We start from the raw sequence: 17,341 nt of genomic DNA, 5'->3' as shown, positions 1-17,341 counted from the left end.
AAGTATTGTGGTCGAAAATAAAGCTGTTAAAAAACTTCGCAGTTTAAAAACATCATCGTTGAAAATATTGTGGTAAAAAAAAAAAACCTACAAATCATCGCATGATGATAACATCACATACATACGCATTTCAGGTTTTAAAAGTTGTAAATCCATATTCGCATAAAGATTTGGAAGCAGAATAAATGTTAACAACACTTTAGGAATAAACGGAAACAAAACAAGGTGTAATTTTCTCCAAAGGAATATCAGATTAACTAACATGAAAGAAAGTAATTTGACAATTCACTAAGTAATTTTTATAGCAGTAACCTCATGCAGTTAATATTTTTGTGCTGCATTTTTCATGAAAATTTGTGAGTAAAATTTTGTAAAAAAGATTAATTTATTAATGACCTTTGTTAATTAACTATATAAATTCAAAATTCTGTTAAGTGCTATAGGTTACATTCATTTTCAGTTTTTAAATGCTCAGATTTCCTTCTTGCTTCTTCAGAAAAAATTATTAGGTCATTCAAAAATGTGAAATATAAAAGTAAAAATATCCCTCTTACCTTTTTGCGCTCCCAAATCATTATGCGAAAATGCATTTACAACTTTTAAAACCTGAAAATGCATATGTGCAATGTTATCATCATGCGATCATTTGTAGGTACTTAATTTTTTACCATGATATTTTTGACAACAATGTTTTTAAACTGTGAAGTTTTTGAACCTGTTTATTTTCAACTACGATATTTTGTCCCCATGATGTTTTAGAACTGCGATGTTTTCTCTTTGCTTTCTTTTCTCCCACGATGTTTTCTACCATGACGTTTTTGTGCAGCATTGTTTTCTCTGCGACGTTTTTGTCTATGATGTTTTCAGTGGACATCATGCCGAGGAGGACTGCAGTGGATATCTGTTGTGTTTTCTGAGGAAAGCTAGACCTGCCTTGGCACCAATGATGGCTGTGTGTTTGTTAGAAGAAGGCCAAGTGAGCACTTGCAATAAAGCTGTCTGTGGCCTAGAAGCACTGGACCTACACTGGAGTTATGGTTGGGGGGGCAATTTCATGTAACCGCAGGAGCACTCTCTTGGTTATCCCATGCACCGTGGTTGTAAATTTGTATGCAAGTCTGGGGGTTTAACCTGTTCAGTTCCTGCCATTCATGAAAGCATTTAAGGGTCTGTTTTCCAACCAGATAATGCATGTCCTCATATTGTTGTTGTAACCTAACATGCTCTACAGAGTGTCGACATGTTACCTTGGCCTGCCAGATCACCAGATCGTTCTCCAGTTGAACACATATGTTTCATTATTGGACGACAACACCAGCATCATCCACAACCAGCATTAACCATTCCTGTTGACCAAGAGCAACAGGCATAGAACCCCACCCCACAAACTGACATCCAGATGAATCGTTGCAATGTTTGCATGCTTTTATTCAGAGTTCTGGTGATTACACCGGTTATTAATGTACCAACATATCATGTTTGAAATGGCTCTTTCTGTGCATATGTTAACCTGTGATCTTGAAGATTTAATCAATTAAATATGTCACAGAGACAAATGTATTGCTGAAATTTCATTACGTTACATTAATTTTTCTGTATGCTGGAAATTTTTTTTTATGTCAGCATAAAATGGGTTTATTCAAGTTTTGGTATTTATCAACATTTTCTACACTTTTTGTTGTTTAATTTATAAAACACGTTAAAAAGCCATCTAGATAAATGTATATTTTTCAAGTTTTTGGAAAGGGAGCAATGATATTTTAGCAGTGGTGAGAGGGATGCATGGGGTACAAAAGGTTAAGAATCACTGTGCTAAGCTGTCGAGACAAAAACAATTACGTAGATGTAAGTAAACACACATAATTTTTCATTTTGATCTTTTAAATTGCATTGTAAAATTAATTTAGCCACTTTTTTTAACATGATGCTTTACGTAAAAGGGCTGTTTGATAAGTCTGGTTGTTCATATTCATGAATGAAGTAAACTTTTTAGCAGGTGAAACAAAAGGAGTGGGAGAGGAATGAGTTCTATTCAATGATTAAGCATTTTTATTCGAAGAAATTGATGGCCTCTTAAATCCTTAAATTTCAATGGAATTCTGCATCAGATTTTAAAACCGTTTATTTCTGAGTAAATATATTTAAATATGTTTGAAAATGCAGTTCAGGCTGTGGAAACCTTGATGAATCACCCATAACTAATATTATTTTAAACTTCCTGATACCAGTATGGAAAATCTGCAAAAGAAAGTTTTTTTGACTGAAGTTGTAAGCATATTTAGATGAATGAGTATGCAATATCTTACACAAAAAATTATACATGGAAAGCTGTGTGCATGATGGAAGCAATAATTATTGCCTGTTAGCCGAAAATTTACGTGAACTGACTTTTCAAAGGATTGTGTAGAGATGTTTAGTTGCAATCTACAGAACTTCTGCATTGCTTCATGACTGTGGATAAAAGATGGCTTCATCATTGCACTTCTCTGTAAAGCAGTGGGGGATGAGTGATGAAAGTGGACTGAAAAAGAGGAAAATGATTTCATTTGCTGGCATGATAATGACCATATTATTTGAATACTTCCAAGGAATCATCATATTTAATTACTTGGAGAAGGGGAGAAAAACAGTAACAGAAGCCTACCGTGAAACTTTAATAGAGCATTTGAAAACAGAACTTAAGAAAAAAGAAAGTTAAAAAAATGGCTAAGTTTGATCTATAGAAAAGTGCTTTGTTACCAAGATATTGGAATGGTGAGTTTCACAAATTGACAGTTGACAAAGATGCTTGAATTAACATTCAAATCCATTTCTTATCCATCCTGTTCTCCAGACTTCACCTCGAGGACTTCTTGTACACAAAATTAAAAATTTGGCTGAATGGGAAGAAACTCTGTATGAATCATGATGTCATTGTGACTGCCAGTGTATTTTGCAATCTTTACCAAAAACTGCTTTTCTAATGGATTCAAAAGTTGCAAACACATGACTAAATGCTATAATCTCAAATGGAAACTGTCAAAATATAAAATAATCCTCTCACAAGAACCACCAGTGGGCAAAAGTTTTCTAAATGCTGGTATTTGACCTGGGTTCGAACCCTGCTGAATAGGCTGGTTGTGTGTTATGTTTTTGTGGTTTTTTCCACATGTAACATGACAATAAGCCAGTTTCTCTTTCAAAGTATCTCTTTCCTAAGGCAGATAGATCTGATGTGCTTTGTGATAGTAAGATAACCTAACCTAAACCTGACCTCTCCTCCCAACAAAAAGCAATATTTAACCTGCTTTTTTATCATGCTTATCAAGTGATCCTTCTACAGATGATATGTACTATATTTTCAGCTTTTTATGAAGTATTTTATTTTGTATAGCTGAATAAGCATATGCCTGCTCGTGCAATGAACCCATGGGATCTGATATATGGTACTGCTGTTCATGGATTTAGCCTTAAAACTATGTATCGTAATATGACAAAATTTGATAGTCCTGTTCTCCTCGTTATAGCCAACAGAAGTAATATTGTAAGTAATGCTTTTATTATTAAGCATAATAACATAGTAAACATATGAATTTTAGATCATTCAATATTTATTAGACATTGGTGTAGCAATAGTATTCTACAAAAAGCATGCAAATAAGTATAATGTGTTTCATATTGAATGGCATGAAAAGAATAGCATAATACAAATTATGTAATTTATTTATTAAGCTTAAACAAATTAATTCATAGTACAAATTCTGTAATTCATTCATTAAGCTTAAACAAATTAATTCTGAAACTGCTATTATACAAGTTTTATTTGGGAATAGCAAAAAATTTTCTGGTTATGAAATCCCCTGCTAGAGACAGTGTTAATCAAAATGGCACCATGCATGCAGAAGGAAGTGTACTGTGTTTTGGAATACACCAAAACATCATTGTTTATCATATTTCAAAAAAATTTTTGCGTGAAATTTTTGTTAAGAAGCACTGCATTGTCACAACATTGAATGGTAGGTGAAGAAATTTCAGAACATGGGCTGGTTGTGTAAGAAAACCAGCCCAGGATGAACAGCAGCCCAAACTGAAGTGATTTAAAAATGCATGAAACATTTTTACGAAGTTCCACAACATCAGTACATCATGCAAGTTCTGAACTCATTGTACCTCATGTAATGGTGTGCCATATGTTACGTAAACATCTACAGTTCTGGCCATACACCTTTTAGATAGTACAGGCGTTTAAACCTTCTGACAAACTGTTGCATAAAGCTTCCTGTGAGAATTTGCAAGATAAGATGGAGTTAGATGGCTATGAGAACAGACTTGTGTTTATGTATGAAGCCACTTTTTATGTTCCTAAGCTAATTGCCAAAATTTATGATTTTGCAGTACGGAAAATTCCACATGGTGTAATGGAACATTAGCGTGATTTGCCGAAGGTGAAAATTTTCGGTGCCATTTCCAACAGTTGCGTTTTTTTGTCCTTTTTTCTTTGTGGAAAAAAAATGAATTAACGGGTTGGATATACCAATATATGCAGTCATAGTGGTTGTTCCCTCAGTTGGAGGAAGCAGTTCCTGGCTTCATTCTGTAGTGAGAAGATGCTCCATCACATGGGCTTAAAAACATGTGCCAGCATCTGAATGATAGTCTATCCCATCATAGGTTTGGCTACGCTGGGTCAAATGATATACCATTGCTTTGTTGGCCACTGAGATTCCCAGATCTAACTTGTGAATTTTTCCTATGGGTTTTGTTGAAGACAAAGTGTTCATACCCTATTTTCCCAGGATTTACAGCAAGAAGCAGTGGATAACTCGAAGTGTTTGAATCATTAACAAAGGGTGTTCTATCATGAGTGTGATAGGAACTGGAAGATTGCTTAGATATTTGCCTTGTCACCAAACGGGCACACATAGAACATCTGTAGAAACTTGGATAGCTGTACTTTCACTGTAAATTTGATATATCAATATAAAGTAATTAGAACATTAGTAGGTATGCTTTCTTTTTGTCCCATTCAATATGAAATACTTTGTATTTTATTGTGAATAAATGTTTTCATTTAGAAGATGCACTAAAATGGCAAAACAGGTTTTGAGTATTTCTTTTCAATTATTATTAATTTTTTCTTAGGATCCTAAAATATTTTTTAACATAATAGATTAAATTATTTTAAAAGTAGATTTAATTAACTTATTTATAAAGTTGTTTTTGTAGTTCTCAAAAATCTTTCATGTACTTTTCTTTTTTAAAATATCCAACATCAATCACATTTTAAATGTTTAGCTGCTTATCACATGTGTTTTGGTATCTTTTGAATAATTTTGTTTAGTTATTGTATAATTTATCATGATATCTGTTTTTTTTTTTTTTTTTTTTTTTTTTTTTTTTTTTTTTTGTGAATTTTTAATTGGATACTTTCGTATTCTCATTGATTGCAAATCTGTCACCAAGTAGTATAATTTAGCAGTAATTATAGATAAGTGCGATGTAATAAGACACTCGTAACGTAGCATGACCGGCTTTATTGAGTCATGAGATTTTTTGACACTTGATATATATTAGCTTATAATTTGAGATATTTTGATTTCTCACTTTCTTGGCTAATATAAATGTTATCTTCATGAATGTAAGTTCATGAAAATACAGACTAAACTGAGTAAATATACAAAGTTAGCTAATAAATGCTGTTTAAATACAGGTCTTCATGACAGATCCAAAAACCTGTGTTTCTCAGAGGGTTAATGAATAAGGACATTAATTAATTATTGTTGCTGTATTTTTTATATATATTTTGAAAAAAAAAATTATTAAAACTTGAGACCTGCATTCTACAGAATAGAAAACAATATCCAAGTTATGGGGTCTTATCATAAAAAAAAAGTGTCCATTAATTACCTGATATGGCTGACAAAACAGTAGTAAATTGGAACAAATATCTGCAGGAAGTTTGCACTCATAACATTGCAAACATAACTTCTGGCAAAATTGGAGAGCCTAAAAGTAGTAGAAATTGATGAGATCCTTTTTGTGAAGCAGGTTGTGGACTGATAATTTGTTAGATGAAGAGGCAGCAATTCCATTTGAATTTCACAGGAATGATTGGCAGAATCTCTGTTGACTTTCATGGTTGATGGGATAATGCATAAATTTCTTTAATTGTTTTAGTTTTATTTGAGAGTAGCGACTTCAATATAAGAAGCTTTATTTTGATATAGTACAAAGTCCGTAATCCGGGCATCCATTATCCGGAATGATCTATAATCCGGATCTATAATGCGCATGTCCGCTACGCATGCGTGTAAAGCATTTACCCATGCATGCTTCCAATAGTGAACAAAGTGACAAACAGGTTATTGAAAACGAAAAAATTTCGATTCACAAGTTAGTCGATATTCTCGACACAGCAATTACAGGACTAGAACAGTGGAACTTTGTAATTGAACAAGAAATTATGTCTGTTTATAGAATTAAAGAGAAATTATTAGCACAAAAAACAAAAAGCAACTTAAACTGAAAGAAATGTTTAATAAAGTAAACAAATAAATTTTAAGCTTTTTTTTTTTTTTTTGTAAATTTTGATACCCTTTAGATCATAATTGCTGTTTATTTCATAAATTACGGTTTCATATTTTTTATTGTATAATTTCTGCATGCCATCTTACCAGATTTAAATTGATTATCTATAATCCGGAATCGCCGAAGTCCCGACGAGTCCGGATTACGGACTTTGTACTGTACAAACTTAATATTTTCTATTACTGATTTTTCAGTGTTTTTATTGTTAACTTTATTTGCTAATTGATATGATAAATATTTTAAACAAAGTTTATTCATTAATTCCACATAAATATGTGTTTTGATTTCTGTAAGTTTCCTTATAATCAGTCGTTTTCATTGTGCATACAATAACCCTGATAATTGTCGGTATCAGTGCAGATTAGTTCATGCTTGATAAACTTCGTTAAGTTGCAAATTCTTGATTTTTATTATATGTCTTTCATAGCTTTTGATGACCTAAGTTATTAAAATGCATTTTAATATTTAATTCATGATTTAAATACAGTAGAATCTTGCAAACTCAATATAATGGGGACTGAGAGATTGTCGAGTTTTATGAAATAAGAGGTGGGTTTTTCAGAACTCTTAATATTTAACTGTAAATTACTCTAGATGTTTGTAGCACAATATTGGGCATGGAAAAGTACAACATACAATTAAATTAATGGTGATTTTTTATGTCAAGTTCTACCATAGTAGGAGTCATAAAAAGAACAAATACCCTAAGATAATTAAGTAAAAAAACTTCACAAAAATGAAGAAAATTATTATTAGTTCTTGGTACAAAAATATCGTGTGATTGTTGATTGTCTCTTACAGTCATTCCAAGGAGCAAACAGCATTTTCAAGAGTTATAACATATCTTGAAATTTGTTAGGCAGTTCTAAGAATTAGTGGCACAATACGAAAGCGGCAAAAATTACAGGAAAAGAACACTCAAATCTTTGAACAGAACAGAAAAGACATATGCATAAATAATTATATGTACTGTATGTAATATTTGCTGTACTTGCCCTAGAAATATCTTAAAAAAGTTCCTAAAAAGTTGTTGGGTTAGTCTGAATGTTGAGACATAGAGTGTCAAGTTTGCTGGACTACTGTAATACTATTTAATAAATTATTTATAATATTAAGCAAATAATCATGTAACATTTATGTTAAATTTTTTCTTAATAGTTCCTTTTTCTATTTAGATTTTTGGTGCATTGCTTTCATCTCCACTTCGAATGAGTGACCACTTCTATGGCACTGGTGAATCATTCCTTTTTACTTTCTTTCCAGAATTTAAAGTAAGTCGATAAGATTTACCTTTTTATGTATCATGTTTAATATTTGGAGTTCTGTAAAAGCTTTGAAAGCTAGCAGGAAATGATCAATTAAATACTACCAAAAATATGAAAGATTTAATTGTTTGGAAAATGTCTTGTTACTTCGTAAAATCGAGGTTTTAAAGCAGTTTGAGATATAAATATTCAATGATCCTGTTAGATAAAGATGTATAGTGCAAAATTTAATTGAATGAGTCCTTTTTAATGTATTAGATTGCATGCTACATTGATTTTGCAGTTATGTGAAATATTGTCAAAACAGCATTTAAAGAACAAGTTCATTCAAGTAGTCTACCAGTCATATCTTTCATAAATATTGTGAATATAGCAAAAGTAATTTTACTTTGGAGATACCTAGTAAACTACATTTTTTAGTTCTTACCCATTATGCTCTTGTGTCCACTAACTTTCTCAGGCAATAAATAATTTTACAGAAAACATAAATTTATGTAATTATTATATGAATGCAAAGCCTATGATTTTACCTTGTGAAGCTGTTAAAAATGAAAATTGTTATATTAATGCAATTAAATTAGTATTAAAATAGATTAGATACTTGTAAAATCCTGATAATTCTAATACTCAGTTTCTTGTTAATAAAGGCAGTGAGGTCCATAAATTGAAAATCATATGTAATTTTATAGGCAGTGTTTTGTGAGAAAGGAGAATGTTGAACATACTTCATGCTAAGATAATCACTAGTTTGGAAGAAGTGTTTAAAGTATAAGTGTTAAAGCATATATATTTACTTTTAGTTTGCTTTAATGGGGGAGAGAGTATATAGGTACAAAATGCCATTTTTAGTTCTTGGCAAAGAAATCAGAATGGGGAAAAAAGACTACTCTAATGATGAGGTATGCCAGTTGGCATTCTAAATAAAATATTTGTTATCTGTCGGGGAATTTCAGCTTGCATTTTATGTCAAGTAATGTTACCCAAAGTGAGTGCTTTTACTGTCACAAAAACATGCAAATTCTGAATTTAAATCTATTGGGTCAGTCCATAAATTCGTGCACATTTTTTGGTAAATTTTTAAATAATATATAAAACACATTTTAATCAATTATATATTTTCCTCCATTATCTACAATGTCTCACCATCTTACAGGCAGCCTTTGTATGCCATTGCTGTAGAAAAGACTCTGGTTTTGATGCAAAAAAAATTTGAAAGTTCATTGTGTACATCTTGTTTAGAATTTAATTTTTTTTCCAGCAAAAAATTGTGTAAGGCATGAAGTAAGTGAAAATAACTTGGGGCAATATCTGGGGAGTAAGCAGGATGTGGCAAAAGCTCCCAATTAAATTCACTAATTTTATGCAGCGTTGTTTGAGCCGTATGCGGTCTAGCGTTATCATGATGAAATGACATTTTCTTAATATTCACCAATCGTGGGCGTTTTTTGATCAATTCTGAGTTTAGACGGCAAAGTTGTTCATTATAAACTTCTGAATTAATCGTTTGATTTGGTTCTAACAGTTCAAAACTTCCTGAACGGGGTTCATCATCAATGCTGCTTTTTCCAATTAAAAATTTTTTAAACCATTTCTGGGCAGTCCTTACACTAATAGTGTGTTCACTATGTACACTTAATTTTTATTGCTGCAAACTTGGCAGATTTACCACACGAAAATAAAAAATGTAGCACAGCATGTTTGTACTGATTATCTATATCGTTTCCTATGGGTACTAAAATGCATTCGATATTTACGAAAGTTGGTGATGAACTGAATAATATGCTAGTCAAATGATGACAAGTTTCAACAGGTTCAAAATTGTATTGTTTTAGTAAATGCATCATAGTGAATTCCACGCATACTCTTAATGCACACGAACTTATGGACTGACCCTATATATCTCACTCAATTTAATTTAATAGTTGCGGTAATTAAAAGCAATGAGGAATCATCTTTCCATTTTTTGAAAATGCTCTTATTCACATAAAGCCCCAACTGCCTTCTCCTTATATAATATGTAAATAATATCTGAATGTTATATGAGAAAATAAACTTGAGATAGACTATCATATAATTTTTGATTGTTTAATAACATGAGTTTTAATTTTTCTGTAAAATGAGTTTAAATGATGCATATTTCTGTGTAAACGTGAGAACTTTTGTTGCAAAATCTGTAATAAAATTTTTTTTGTTTATTAATTTTTATACAGTTTATTATATATGGTGTGCCATGAACTATGATATGGTTTCTTATATTTAGATTTATCATTGGTCTGGAGAAAATAACTACATAATGAAAGGTAATACAAACAGTTTTGTCATAGGATCATCTGAGTAAGTACACCATGGTTTGATATGAAATGGTTACTTTTGTTGCAAAAGGATCTTAAAACTAATTGAGAATTTTATTAAATTTTAAATTAAATATCTAATTATATATTTTAATTCTGTTATGTTTTTCTGAAGTAATTATATATTTTAATTTTGTTGTTATTATTTTTTTTGTAATGACGTGTATTTAAATTAAGATCTAATTGATTTCCAATATGTTGACATGCTTGCACTGACAGTAGTTATGTTTTGCAAAATGCTTGCCATTCATCCACCTTGATGATAGAAATTAAGGTAATTCATAAGTAAAATGATTGTATTTTATGTACTCTAGAACTGCTTTAAATTTATTGAATATTTATAATAAAGAAGGGTGGAGTAAGAACGGAGAAAATATTGTTTTTCTGATTAAGTTTATCCTTGTAGAGTAATATTGATTATTCTAGCCAAAATAGTCCCAAAATGAATGACTGAAGTTTAAGTGAATTTTTGTCAACTGAGAGAGTTGAGTTAAATTGGATTGACGATGTATTAATGGAAAACCCTATGCAAGTCATGGATGCAAGGGCAGCATAAAATAATTTTGTACTGCAGTGTTCAGTAATAATAACTTTAAATTTTGGATTTCCTTACGTTCCATGATGAGACATTGAGCATTTAATACACACAACCAAAACCTGTATTGTCATTACACATTAATTGTTATTTATTGGTAATATGCTATCATAATTTTCCGTCTTATACATCATTATACATCTATAATTGATAATGGTTATTGGAATAAAAAAATTACTTCATAAAATTGATTTACTGTTTTTCCCTAAGAGGATCAAATTTGCAAATTAAATGATTGTTAAAAGTGATATTAATGCTTGCAAATTTGTTGGTTATGCTTAATATTTTTTAAAGCTGTATATATATATATATATATATATAGTTAAAAGAACATTCCTAGTTCGTACGCTAAAAAGTTGCTTAAATACTGTGGTTCCGTGAAAATATTAACATAAGCAAAATAAGGTGCAATGAAATGTTTTACATAGAGGGGGGGGGGAAATACAAACACTTGAATATTTACAAATAAAAATCAATACTAATAGTAAGCAATATGCTAACAGAGTAAGGTATATTTAAAACATTAGATTAAAGTATGACCAAATGATTTAAGCAAAAATATAAAAACTAAGAAGCGGTAAATGGTAGATTAGCCTAATTCAAATCTCGTTATGGCTGTTCAGGGAAATTATTTTTTAATGAATTCCGAATCAAGCTAACTGCATATCGCATTTCTCCGAAACAGACATATGAAACTGTACTCAAAACACTTTTTATAAATTAATTGAAAAACTTTGCCAAAATCTTTAACTCAATTCTCTGTTCCAATTTCCCGACACGTCCGCTTGAAGAAACACATTAACACAAGTTTTTCTAATACATGCGGAATAGCTGCAAAGTAAGATAATAATAATTTATTTACTAAAGAAATATTGATTATATAATCTCCTAATATAAATTTAGTAGAATGTATCTAAATGAGGGAACCCATAAGTAGGAAGTTTAATTTTGAAAATTGTTTTAAAGTTTTTGTAGAAAAACTTTTAAACTTAAAAATAAGAAGCGGAGATAATATATGAGGGTAACGCATTAAAAAAGATAAATAGTGCTAATAACTGCTATTTAGCGTATCAAATATTGAATGATCTAAAATTCATTGAATTTGAAAAAATTTTTTCTAGTACTTGCGCAATAGCTGCAAAGTAAGATAATAATAATTTATTTACTAAAGAAATATAAAATGTTATATATCTGTTAGGGCAAGGTGTCCCATAAATGTTGCGACAAACTTCAGGGGGAGGTAGGGCACATTATAAGGATTAAGAATTTCATAGGAACCCATGCACAGAAACGTCACTGTACGCCTCCAGGGGGTGCCGAACAAGGAAATGCTAGTGGAAAGTGAGGATTGCCTCCTTCAAGTGGTAGGCACGAAAAGCATGGAACGCTCTACAAACGTAGAGCTTGCAGACATGCACTTAGTGTACAGCATAGCTTAGGGTAAGCCACTGCACACATTTATCAAGAACGTTTCTCAAACAAACATCAACCACACTACAATTTGCATGTGTGCATCAAAATTTGTGTAACTATGGGTCATTAAGAAGTGGCAGGACAAGTAAAGGCAAGCTATGATCGACTTCCTCAGTCGTTAGGGTAGAAAGTGTGTTGGATATGGTGAAGAGTAATCCAAGGACCAGTATACGTGCCATTGCCTCTCAATTAAGAATGTCTCATACCAGCGTCCAGCATGCCTTGAACGCCGAGTCCTTACATGGTTTTTGTCTCTAAAGGGTTAAGTTACTGCTCCCGAACGACCATCTTTAATGTGTGCATTTCGCACACATTAAGGAAAACTTTATGTGCAGAAACCACACATTAAAGTGATTTCTGCAAGAAAGTGCCCATGATGTTAATTTCCCACCTTATGTGTTATTCACAGATGAGGCCATATACAAATAGGGATGGCATATTCAATCACCACAATTAGCATTTGTGGGCTCATGAAAACCCCCACCGTATGTGACACCACACGGCACAACAACACTTCAAAGTTAATGTGTAGGCTGGACTGGATGTTCGTAGCCATTAGAACAGATCATTCCCTTTATGGATTGGATTGGGTGGACCGATTCCTTTATCTCCAGGCTCACCGTATTTATCGAGCCTCGATTTCTTTTTGTGGAGAGCCGTCAGAAGTGTCTTATTTCATGATCCTGTTATGTCTGAAATGGATCTTGTGGCAAGACTTGCCTGCACACATGTTACACTCAAAGAAACTCCTGGTGTGTTTTGAACTTGTCCAGCAATCAATGGTCCGTCGGTGTCAGGCATGTTTGGCCTCTGATGGTGCAAACTTCAAGCATCTGTTGTAACATTCAAGTTGTCGTACACAATTTGTATTCATGTCCAATAAATGTTTGAAATTAATCACTCTCTTGTTTCCTTTCCCATCTTATACCTTTGACATTTCTGGGCTTGGGTTCCTATGAAATTCTTAATCCTTATGATGTGCCCTACCACCCCCTGGAAGTTTGTCACAACATTTACGGGACACCCTGTATATATAGCAAAATATGTATGTATGTATATATACATCTATATACATATGAATGTATATATATACATCTATATACATGTAAAATATAAAAAATACATTGGTTTTGCTCTACGCGAACAGGCAAACTCTAATTAACTTTCTGCAATTTAGGATCTCCTCCTAGACCAGTACCTTCAAGAACATTCTAGCCTATTATGTAATGGCTACTATAAATAACAAATGTGCACCATTTTGTGGACAGAAGCTTCCCTCTCCCTGTGCTGTTAAAACCTATGCTGCTGCTCCCATTTTCCTTTCCTCTACGACACAGTAAATTTAAAATAATCTTATTTAGTAATGAATAGTGATCTACTTCTGAAATTGAAATAAAGATATGGAATAGTATAAAGTGAAATCAAATCCTGTGTATCCTTTGGATACTGCCTTAACACTCTGCTACAGAAATGCCTGGACTTTGATGCCAAGCCTCATCATTCATGTGCCACATGTGGCACATGACACTACTGTGGTTATGTGATCATGACACTCTGTGCACAGAGTGTCATGATGTTATCCTCTGTACAGTAAAGATGTACTGTGATCATGACACTCTGTGCCACATGATCAGTTATTTAATTTATGTATGTGTATATATATATACACACATACATATTATGTATATGCGCTCTTAAAAAAATTGAAACACCAAGAAGGACTTTTGCGATCGTGACGAAATGTGGTATGCAGAAATATCTTGATCGAACATGCAAATGATCAAAGTTTCAAGGCAAATGAACAGGAATTGTGATCATAGCGTGTATTTCTAGAGCATAATTTTCAAAGTATAAAACCAGTAACAGAGGCAGAAAATTTATCTTTTTTGTTGCTGCCATTGTAATTCTGTAAAGAAGCAACTAAAGATGCCATTACGACGATATCGAGGACCTTAGGCAACTAAATGACTTAGAACCTGGTCGCATTGTAGAGTTGCATTAAGCTGGGTGGTCATACTGAGCAATAGGTCGCCACCTGCAGCGTACAGACACTGCTGTGCAAAGATGTTGGCAGCAATGGTTGCTACAAGGAAATTGCCGATGAGATGAAGGCTCTGGAAGGCCAAGGAGCACTAGTGTGAGACAAGATAGGATGATTGTTCGCCAGGCCCGAACCGCCCCAAAGGTATCATTGTCGACTATTCAACGCACTACAGCCACATCTGTACCTCCCTTTGTACTGTCCACCATCTCGCGGATCTTGTCCGAGGCGGGGTTATGCTCGCAGTGGCCTTTAAGACATTTGACCCCACAACATTGGTGGAGTCGTCTGGAGTGGTGTCGCAGCCGATCATCATGGCTGCCATCAGACTGGCATCGTATAGCGTACAACGATGAATCCCACTTCACTTTTGAAGCAGATGACCACCGTGTTCTTGTCTGGAGAGGACCAGCGGTCCCAATCAGCCTTTGTTTTAAAAAGGCATATAGCCATAACCCCTGGTATGATGGTGTGGGACTCTATTTCTTATGACAACAGGTTATCTTTAGTCATCCTCTGTACATCTTTAACAGCTCAACGATATGTTGATACCATCCTATGGTTGGTTGCATTATGCTTCATGGCATGTCATCTTGGGGCCTTTTTTCAACAACATAATGCCAGGCCACATACTGCTCGCATATCTCTGGACTGTCTCCGTGCAGTTGGTACTCTTCCTTGGCCAGCAAGGTCACCAGACCTTTCACCAAACTAGCATGTCTGGGGCGTGGTAGGCCACCAGAACACTAGAATCGGGCACCAAAAAATATCGCAGATCAGGAGCAACAACTGATGAATGCCTACAGAATGTGTCGCATGATGACAGTAGGAACCACTCCTTGTATTGACGAATTCAAGCATGCATTGCCGCCAGGGGCAGTTCGACCAACTACATTTGAACACTCAATGAGTAATTGTGAGATGTGAACAGGTGCTGTGACCTTGATTTTGTAATCATTTTATTATCTGTGTATGAGCTATACCATATTCAATTTCATCAAAAACAACCACTTCCTTCATAGTGCTTCGATTTTTTTTTTTTTTTTTTCAAAAGAGTGTATATACACACATACATACATATTTTGTTTTATATACAGGGTGTCCCGTAAATGTATATGTAACAAAATTTTTTATATTATAATTTTTAACTATTTTTTAGTATTTTAATAAATGAAAACAGATTAATATCTCAGAGGTACACCAAACCTATTTTTGTTAAACTTTGAGAGAAACAGACGTGGTTCTGAATCCACAGCTGCTGAAATTTGTTAACATGAAAGTTTAACAGAATTTATTAGCTGGTTTTATTTGCATCAATTTCTTTATATATTTTTTTTAAATTTTGTGTTTTTTCTGCCAACAAAAGTCCATATATAGCCTTTATTTTTACAACATTACCATATCTAACTTTTTATATTGCTTCTCAGTCCCTGTAGTTAGGAAAATTTTCTATTTGTTATTAAAAATATAAAAAATTTCTATCTTCCATGTGACTAAAATTGACCAAGATTGACCAAATGCCAACATTTAGGATTTTTGAAATAATTTTTAACTTGCCTTGAAAGCTGTGTTAATAAATAAATCATAAAAATTCAAGGTTCATTTTCCCCCTCATAAATGCCATTCAGTGATATTCAGTAGTGATTTACTAGTGTTAATTTATGGTTTTAGTATAATTGGTGAACCAAAAAAATTTTTGAAGTTTTCAAGTACTAAAAAATGTATTATTAATATTTTTATGAACTTTTATTATTTTAGAATCATAATCTAATAATCATATAAAATATTCCTTGAACTAGAAATATTTTTTATTTTTAATTTATGTAAATAATGTTACGAGATGGCTATTACGATACAAGATGATTTCCAGAACATGAACTCTATAAGATTCTGTAAATAAAATAGCCCTTTAAAAAAATCAATACTTTTCATAGCAGTCTGTATAGAAATGCTTGTAACTTCGTCTGTTACACATTGGAAAACTTTTTCTAAACCAATATTTTATTTTTAGCTGCATATAAATACAAACATCACTTGTCAGTTTGTGTATTTGTACCTGAACAATATTTCAAGCATTAAAATGAAATACCTTGGTCATTTTTTGTTGCGTGGGAATCACATTATTTTTTATAATGAGTGTAAAATTTTACAAACTTTTTTAAAATAATAATAATAATAAAAAACGGCCTAAATAATTTTTTTAAATTAAAAAATGCCAAAATATAAATATGTATATTGTTCAAAATTTTTTTATAGTTGGTAAGGTTGCATAAGACCTTTTATGGGCATAGTGAATATAAAAGTCTTTCTTATCTTTTCAAAGTTTGTACTTCTGGAATATCAATTGATTATAAATATTGGCTTTCTGTGCTTCTAATTCATATTTTGTATTTCTTTACATAGAGGTCATTTTGCTCTTTGGCTAGATGATGATCTGTTTCGTGGTCGTACTAATTCATGTCAGACTTTTGCAAATGATCCCCTGTGTCCCGAAGAAGACTTTGAAATTAAAGGTCTAGAAGCTTGGGGATTTGTATGAAAACACTTTTGTACAAAAAGAAACCATGACTTAATATTGGTTATCAAATATATTCCTTTGTTATTTAATTTATTTCTCTGTAATTGTATTTTTTGTTATTCAGGAGATAAAGTTATTCCCTGAAAGTTATCATGTGTCATTATATTTTAGTCTTATTTTTCACAAATGTTTAAAGTGTAAATGAATTTAAAAGTCTCTCCAAATTCTATAATTAAAACTTGTTTGTTATAATCAAAGCAGTTTTCCTTATATTGTTGCCTCGGAGGTAAGTGATATTAGGGAACAAGTTGTATCATGTGACAGCTTATACATTATAGTGATGGAAAGAAATAAAATGTACCAAAAGAACATCAGTAAGGGCAGTGCACTGAGTTGTTAAAAGCTTATTTTGAAAAGAAAAAATACAGATGCTCTAATTAAAATTTCTCAAAGCAAGATCTCAAATAAGTGTGTAGTAGGAGGAACTGCAATATACAAACTTGTTAAAATTATGGTTATTTTTGAAGTTGC

The 17,341-nt window shown here is 32.4% G+C and overlaps 1 protein-coding gene across 4 annotated transcripts in view; it reads left to right on the top strand.

Moving 5' to 3' along the window:
* Positions 1 to 16,960, top strand: part of LOC118184229 (oxidation resistance protein 1-like) — a 76,818-nt gene extending 59,858 nt beyond the window's left edge. For 3 of the 4 annotated variants that reach the window (XM_085812804.1, XM_085812802.1, XM_035353867.2), the window contains 4 exons: positions 3,374 to 3,523; positions 7,743 to 7,838; positions 10,093 to 10,166; positions 16,696 to 16,960. In XM_085812804.1, the coding sequence (XP_085668930.1) occupies positions 3,374 to 3,523; positions 7,743 to 7,838; positions 10,093 to 10,166; positions 16,696 to 16,831 (456 nt within the window). In that variant the 3' untranslated portion in view covers positions 16,832 to 16,960. The remainder of the gene's footprint in view (positions 1 to 3,373; positions 3,524 to 7,742; positions 7,839 to 10,092; positions 10,167 to 16,695) is intronic. The other variant, XM_085812803.1, reaches the window with a different exon arrangement.
* The last annotated feature ends 381 nt before the right edge of the window (positions 16,961 to 17,341 follow it).

Source organism: Stegodyphus dumicola, chromosome 3 (assembly GCF_044657685.1).
Source record: "Stegodyphus dumicola isolate Sdum_Otavi_A_Nest chromosome 3, ASM4465768v1".
In the NCBI taxonomy this organism is placed as follows: domain Eukaryota; kingdom Metazoa; phylum Arthropoda; class Arachnida; order Araneae; family Eresidae; genus Stegodyphus; species Stegodyphus dumicola.
This window is presented reverse-complemented; position numbering and strand designations above follow the sequence as displayed.